This window comes from Phragmites australis, chromosome 18 (genome assembly GCF_958298935.1).
Source record: "Phragmites australis chromosome 18, lpPhrAust1.1, whole genome shotgun sequence".
Taxonomy (NCBI): Eukaryota; Viridiplantae; Streptophyta; class Magnoliopsida; order Poales; family Poaceae; genus Phragmites; species Phragmites australis.
In genome coordinates, this window is record NC_084938.1 from 20,990,562 (window position 1) to 20,998,642 (window position 8,081).

Below are 8,081 nucleotides of genomic sequence, written 5' to 3' on the forward strand. Positions count from 1 at the left end.
ATGGGGCACGACGAGGAGGAGTGGCGGCGGCAGGCTAGGGTTAGGATTTTAGTGGAAGCGAATGGTCGAAGGATCGATCGTCTTGGATACCATGTTGGCGGATATAATTCACACAATTGATTGATTGATTGTTCAAAGTATAGGGGTTACACATGTATATAGCCGGTTGAGGCTCATGTTAGCCGGTGTGAATTGTTGGTTGATTTGTAGTATAATTGATAATTGATGGTTTATCTTGCTGGTGATGCATTTATATTTCTGTTGATTTATCCTTGCCTAGTTCATTAGGTACCGCGTACCTGAGACTAGAGCTGCAAACGCATTAGTGGAACAGAAGTTCTGGTTGTATTAATGATGAGCACGTGTTAGGCGAGAATGAACTAAATACTTGTTGATTCGTGACTTGGTCTTATTTCTCTGTTGTGATACTTTCTCCCCATGTTCTTCCTATTTTGTTTTAGGTTAAGCATGTGGCGCAAGTTTCATACCACATAGTTATTCGTATTGTAGTTTTGTTATGCCTTGACGTGTGTAGCATTTGATGTAAGTTTTGGACAATTAGAATTCAGCCCAGAGCTTTGCGGCATCTATGCAGTAACAAACTGTAATTTCATTGAGTGAACAAAAACTATACGAAGGATTATGAATGTGGAAAATTACCACAGTTTGATTATCTGCATAGCAGTTGTATTGTTGGTATCTATGGTTATTTTGCTTTTTTCTGTTTGCCCTATTGTGGAATAATTCAACTCTTGCGATGTGGTTTCTCTCTTTTAGGCTTTACTGTGGTAATTATGTTGTTGATTTGTGGTGTTTGCACACTGGTATCTTTTTCAGATTGCCAACTGCGTGTTGAATTTCATGTTGTACAGTTGTTACATGTGCGCACTGGTATCTTTTTAGTTTTTCTCTACTTTAGGCAGTTGAAGAACACGAGTCTCCTTTTTTTGGGCCGGGGGGGGGGGGGTGGGGGTACAAACTTGATTTTAACCTTTCAGTATATTATATTTTTGTGATTACAGTTGGTTTCATGTTTTCTCACACATTTCTTCATTTAAATTATATCTTACCATTACTTCTATAATTTGTAGAGCTCAGGAGATCCAAGTAGAACTGACCAAACAAGCAGCAGCCATGTCTCGCTTCTAGTCACAACAGGTGCAAGCTACCTCATATATTTTAAACTGGACAAAGTTTTTTCATCTGTCCTGCAAAGATGATCTGTTATGGATACCATCTTTCTCGCATATTCTAAACCGAATAAAGTGTTTTGCATCTATGTCCTAGAAAGATTATTTTTCTTGGTTAATATTAATATTTCATTGCCTTTTGCCTTTCTTGATCAATTTTTAGGGAGACAGTGACTCTGACGATGAGGAGAGTAAATCTGAGGGAAGTTTATATGACGCCCCTGTTCCTATTAAAGGGAGGGATGATGATGGCCAGAGCAAATACTACTTGATCACCTCAAGTGACAGTGATGAATCGGATAGTCGTCGTGTGGTCCACAGTTGAACAGATACGCAATGCAATGAAGATCAATGATTGGGTTAGTCTCCAAGGTTGCTTCGAGAACCTCAACAAACAGCTAGAGAAAGTGGTTCGTGTAAATGACTCGAACAAGCTTCCAAATGCATATATCAGAGCTCTTGTGTTGCTTGAGGACTCCTCGCTGATTCACTAGCAAATAAGGAATCCAAGAAGAAAATGAACAGCAGCAACGCAAAGGCACTCAACTCAATGAAACAAAATCTTAAGAAGAAGAACAAGCAGCATGCAGAGCTGATACTGAAATGCAGAGAGAATCCGGAGTGCTTTGACAAGGCGGATGCAAATGAAAAGGGCAAGGATGATAGTGATCAAGATATTGAGATAGATAGGTTAGCATCTGATGGGGGAAAGGATAATAATTATGAGGGCATCCAGGATGCAGGATCCTGGGAAAAGAAGATGGGCCAGAAGGATAAACTCATGGACAAGCAGTTTCTGGAAGACCCAAGCGAGATTACCTGGGAGATTGTTGATAAGAAGCTGAAGGAAATCGTGGCATCAAGGGGCAAGAAAAGTACTCGGAGGCTTGAAAGGGTGAATCAACTCATGTTCTTGAGTTCTGTGGCGAAAACACCTTCTCAGAAGCTCGAGATTCGTTGTCATGTGATTTCAGCTCAATTTGACATCAATCCTAGTTTGTTTGGCCATATGCCAATCAGTGTGTGGAAGAACTGTGCCAACAATAGTCTTCTTGTGCTTGATATCAACAATATCCTAGCATTGTGGTCGACAACTTAGTTGATCCTGTCGAGAAGGAGACTCATAGTGGTGGAGATTATGATGGAATTATCCATGTGCCAGGTGATTTGGTTGCCTTCCTTGAGAGACTGGACTCTGAGTATTTCAAGAGTTTGCAGTGCACTGATCCGCATACAAAAGATTGTGTCGAGAGGCTGAGGGATGAGCCCTTGTTTATGATTGCTGCACAAAATATACAGGGTTACCTCGAAAGAGTTGGGAACTTTAAGGCTGCTGCTAAGGTTGCACTGCGTCTGATTTACTACAAACCCCAAGAAGTGTATGACACAATGAGAAACTTGGCAGAACAGGCTGAAAATGAAGATGAAGATACCAAGGCAGCTGATGGACGTTGCGGGCCAACGCCATTTGTTGTCGTTCCAGAGGTGGTGCCTAGAAGGCCTATTTTCCCTCCAAGCAGTAGAACTTTGATGGATGGATTGATATCTCTAATTTACAAGTATGGAGATGAAAGGATCAAAGCCAGAGCAATGCTATGCGACGTATACCACCATGCAACCTCTGATGAATTCCTAGTTGCTCGTGACTTGCTCTTAATGAATCATTTGCAAGATGGAGTTAAGCTTATGGACATATCTTCTCAAATTTTATTCAACAGAGTCATTGCGCAGCTGGGTCTTTGTGCTTTCAGGGCTGGATTGATAGCTGAAGCACATAATTGCCTATCTGAGTTATTTTCAACTGGGACAGTTCGAGAATTGCTTGCACAAGGTGTCAGTTATGGACGTTATCATGAGAAAAACTCCTGAGCAGGTAGTCATACCCTCTCCTTGTCCCCTGCAGAACATATGTAGACATATACATTCACTCACAAAAAAGCATGCATGTTTGCATACTCACTGGAAGACAGAAGCGCTCACAAGATAGATGAATATTTTTACTGTCGCCTTGTGCTAATTTTTTATTTTCTGTATAAGTGGTCACATTTGTTTTTTAGTGGATTAATATTGGATATTTTTGCTAAGTAGAAGTATTCTATCAGTTATTGCTCACCTTTTTTTCTTATGCTTTCTTCTTCTGAACATTCTACCTGCAGAAAAGTAGGACTAGTGTAAAACAAATTAAACATTATGCGTGAGAATAATCCAATCTAATTCATGTTTAACTTTATCTTTTTGCTTATTGCACATGTTGAGTCTGATAATTAAGCGCAGCTTTTTGAAACTGCAAGCCGACACATCTGGTATACAGTGAATTTACCAAATGGTTACTATGCCTAGAGAATAAAAGGTGTTCTGAGTTAGTATAGTAGCTTTCCTACAGACGATAGTAATGGCCAAATATAAGTCCATCTAGGATTGTTGTTAGTCAAACATTTTAAGCTTTGATCATCAATATTAAAAGATCATAGACTAACAACGTAAGATTGATGTTACCAGATTCATCTTAAAAAATACTTTCATGATATATAACTCTTTCTATTTGAAATAGTATATTTCCAATTACAGTGCTAGTCCAAATGTCATATTGGAGATTGTGTTGATGTCCTAATGGACTTATAATTGGGATCAGAAGGAGTATTAGTTGATTCAAATATACGTCCTTTTTGTTGTTTGTGGATGTATGCTTTGATTCTAGACAAAAAGCAACCTCTTGTCAAAATTACATCTTTTGGGTTGATTAGCATCTCATATTATATAGATTAAAGCCCTTTGTAGTATATTTATTGGGTTTGGACACTCATCTTTCTATACATGCTGCAGCAGTCATTATAATTGTTATATTGATTTATATCAGGTTGTCCAAAACAAAATGCATGTTGTGTTTTTGTTAAATCATGCTAATTTGTTAGTTATGACTGATTCCTACAGGAAAGACTTGAGAAGAGACGGCAGATGCCTTACCACATGCATATAAATTATCAACTTTTGGAAGCCGTCTATTTCATCTCTGCCATGTTGATAGAGGTGCCTAGTACGGCTGACACTACTCATGACAACCGGAAACTTGTGAACAAAACATTTTGCGGACTTCTTGTATTCAGCGAGAGGCTGACTTTTGATGGCCCTCCCGAGAATGTCAAAGGCCATGTTGTGGCTGCTGCAATAGCCCTGAAGATGGGTGACTACCAAAAGGCTTTCAATGTCATCAGTTCTCTGGAGATCTGCAAGCTTTTCAGGAGCAGGGAGCATCTTCTTGATTTGCTGAAGCTTGAGATAAAAGAAACAGCTATTAAAATCTATCTCATTTCTTATTCATCTTGCTACAATTCCCTCAGCCTGGGCCAGGTATCTGTGATGTTTGACCTGACCGAATCACAAACACACAGTATTGTGAGTAAGATGATGATACTAGAGGAGCTTCATGCAAGCTGGGACCAAGTAACACGAAGCATTGTCTTTCAGAATGCCGAGCAAACCAGGATGCAGAGGTTGCTCGCCCAGTTGGCAGATAACCTTTTCATCATTGTGGAGAGAAATGAGAAGGCGTATGTGATGACAGGTGGTAAAGATTTGGAGGAGGAAGCGCCTAGACACAGGGTTGAGAATCAGGACCCTTCAAAATTGGGGAGGTGGCAGGAGAACTTTGTGTCGTCGCAAGGAAAGCATGGTGGTGGACGTCTTGGTTACAATGGAAGAGTGACAGGCTTCGCACAGGCTGGTCTGTACCAGAAGGATAGGAATAGTAAGGGCTTGCATGGTGGCCATGGAAGGGCTCACAGACAGGCTTCATCAGCAATGTGCATGGTGAACCTGAAAAGGGCTATTGGAGTTTAGAAGGGTGTTTGTCACACAGGAAGATTGTTCAGCTAAAGAATGCATTTACTCCTATGAAATTACCAACTACTTGACTCTTAAATTTTGGCTAGACTTACTCGTTACGACCTACAGTTTTTGCTGCTCTCGTATGTTGGGTTGAGCATTATGGTTTTTACCTTGCGGGTGAGTACCCTGAATTCTGAAATCTCTCCTGTAGTTAGATGATGAGATCGCAGCTACTCTTGTATCAACGTTGAGTCCTAATTTGGTAATGAGGATCTATGTTTGAATTCAGTTGCTTTCTCAGTGATTCCAAGTTTTTCGCCTTGGAAACTTACAAATATATTCCAAAAATAATAGGAAGAGTCTCTTATTGTGAAAAATGCCAGACGGCAGCAACTATCTGACAGCTAAATGCTGAATCTTCCCAACTTGTATATGGGTTTAGATGACACTATATATTTCAGATGCAACTACTTCGGTGCTGGTTAGGCTACGTTTGGTGAGTAGAAATTTAACTTTTGGAGTTTCTAGCTGTTGAAGGCACGCTCAATTATGAATTACGTTATTAGAAGTGCCTATGCATGCATGGGTCTATACAATTTATTTATTCCGTATTCTAGTATTTTGCGTAAATGTGTTATTGTCAGGTCGATTTCATCAGTCAAGTCAAAATAGACCATAGCGAGCTGGAATACCGGCCACGAATTCTGAAACCAAAATTGGGTGCTGCAGTGTCGTCCAGTCCATGATTTAGGCTGGAGGAATATTTGTACTAAAATTCAGCACTAGTTTGAGAGACATATTTAGCATCCAGGACTTTTGTTGCTTGCTTAACTACTAAAGATTTTGCTTGAATTCTTAAGTACGAATTGTTCTTATCTTGTTCTCCGTGAAAATGGTGCTGCGTTGCTGCTGCCTTAGATCGTCCGCTTCTCCATTAACAATCAAAAGCGACAAGGTAACAAGGCAACAAAGTTTTTTTTTTTGTCCTGGCTAATTAGACGGCATCAGATAGGGAGAAAAATAAAGAGATATTCTCACAATAGAGGAGCAGAGAAACTTACTTGTCCTACTCAATGCAGAAATTTCAGACCTAGTTATCATCTTCTGTCGCTTACAAGGAACTACACCTCACATCACATCGCAGATCGCACGAATCCTTAATTCAGATGAGAGAGGGAGAGAGAGCCTTTGCTCAAGGATCAAGAGCCATGGACGCACCCAGGGGAGCGGTTGCAGTTCTAAGCGAGGCCCTGTGCCTTGCAAGCAGGAGCAAGGAGCACATGCTTCCTTGCCTCCTGCTCGCCCTGATCCCGAGCTCCCTCCTGCTGCTAGGCCGCCATGTCTCCGTCTACCCTCTGCTCCTGGGCTTCATCGCCAAGCTGCACTCGCTTGGCAGGGAGTACCCCGTCACGCCGCGGTTCTACGACCTGCTCGTCCGCCTCAAGAGCGACGCCGGGGCCATCTCGCACGTCGACGTCGCCCTCGTCGCCGCCTCCTACCTCGGCCACCTCGCCTCCACGGCGGCCATCGTCGACGCCGCCTCGTCGGCCTGCGCCGGCAGGCACCTGCCGGTGCAGGGGCTGCTCCTGAAGCTGGCCGCGTCGTGGAAGGGGCCCCTGGTGACCGGCCTCTACTCCACCCTCCTCTCCGTCGGCTACACCGCGCTGTCGGTCTCCCTCATCGCCGTCCCGGTCCTGAACATGTTCGCCGCAGGGGGCGAGCCGTCGTCCCGGCTCGCCATCGTCGTCGCCGCGGGGGTCGCCGCCGCGGCGCGGCTCTTGTACATCTACCTGACCATGGTGTGGGCAGTGGGGGTGGTGGTCTCGGTCCTGGAGGACGGCTGCCGCGGCCTAGAGGCGCTGCACAGGGCCGGCGAAGTGGTGAGAGGGAGGAGGGCGCAGGGGTTCCTGATCGCGCTGGTGCTGACCATCGGTGACGCCGTTGTCGGCTTCGAAGGAACCAGCGGCGGCAGCCGGAGGTGGAGGGACGTGTTCGGGTGCGCAGTGCACCTCCTGCTCAAGACGTTCGCGCCCATGGTGTACACCGTGTTCTACCACGAGTGCAAGAGGAGCCATGGCGATGGTGCACCGCAGGAGCTGCCGCGTCACACGAAGGTGGACCATCACCATACAAGTATTGAGGGCGTGGTTTGAAGTTGAGTAAGTAAAAAAAAAAGTCAGAACGAGAGAATTTTACATTACTACGTGAAAAACAGATAAATTAGATATTACATAAGTGACGGGTCGTAATATGATCTGTCACTTAATAAAAATGATGAGTCGTAGTTGTAACCCGTCACTCATATCATTCATGGTGATGGGTAAAAACTTGATCCGTCATCAATGATGACTTATCACTCACAAATCATCGTAGGTCAGTCATTGATAACGGATCAAATTTACCAATGACTAACTCATCGGTGATAGATCTCATAAACCTGTCATAAGTGACGGATCAAGTTATAACCCGTTACTAATGATGTATTCAGAAATACAGAAAATGATTCAAACATTGAAAAAATTTATTTTTATTTTATTTTTTTCTTATTTTTTCTCACTTCAGAAGCACTAGAATATGAATCATTGTATATTTCTACTCAAGTTTAATGTAAGGGATAACGGTTATAGACACAACGCTCATTTCGAAAACGGTGCAGAAATTTTCAGAGACGAGAACTTAATCTTACAAGCCGTTTTATACATTAATTAGAGTATTAGTTCCACTAAAATTCTCCCAAGGTTCTCCTCTCACTACCTGACCCCGAGAGCCCGAGTGACTTAACGCGGTCACAATCCTACAGACCTCCCATCTCTTCTCACCATTTTCTACAACTGTCCGTGTCTTGGTAACTCGTAAGAAAATGGCCGTAGCATCGCCATTTGATGGGAGAGTTGCCGGCCTAGCACCTATTTTGGCTGGCACTGCTCGCTGCAGCCACTTGGAGGGAGAAGTGACAACGGAACAGAAGGGAAAGGGAGGATGCTGCGCTGAAGAAACCAACATGGCCGGTCTTTGGAGTTACCAAACTTGTCCGGTTGTCTGCTTCTCGGATGCTCAGTGACGTCC

General features: G+C 43.2%; 1 protein-coding gene and 1 pseudogene across 1 annotated transcript; both read left to right on the forward strand.

Annotated features, from left to right (window-relative positions):
* LOC133898607 (eukaryotic translation initiation factor 3 subunit C-like) lies at positions 1–5,100 on the forward strand (annotated as a pseudogene).
* Positions 5,101–6,122: 1,022 nt separating this feature from the next.
* LOC133898279 (uncharacterized) lies at positions 6,123–7,310 on the forward strand. The gene has a single exon (XM_062338908.1). It carries the CDS (start codon positions 6,182–6,184, stop codon positions 7,166–7,168), a length of 987 nt encoding a protein of 328 aa, XP_062194892.1. The 5' UTR covers positions 6,123–6,181; the 3' UTR covers positions 7,169–7,310.
* The last annotated feature ends 771 nt before the right edge of the window (positions 7,311–8,081 follow it).

What these genes read in the sequence shown, in the direction of transcription:
- LOC133898279 (XM_062338908.1), top strand. Translation starts at nt 6,182, where the DNA reads ATGAGAGAGGGAGAGAGAGCCTTTGCTCAAGGATCAAGAGCCATGGAC.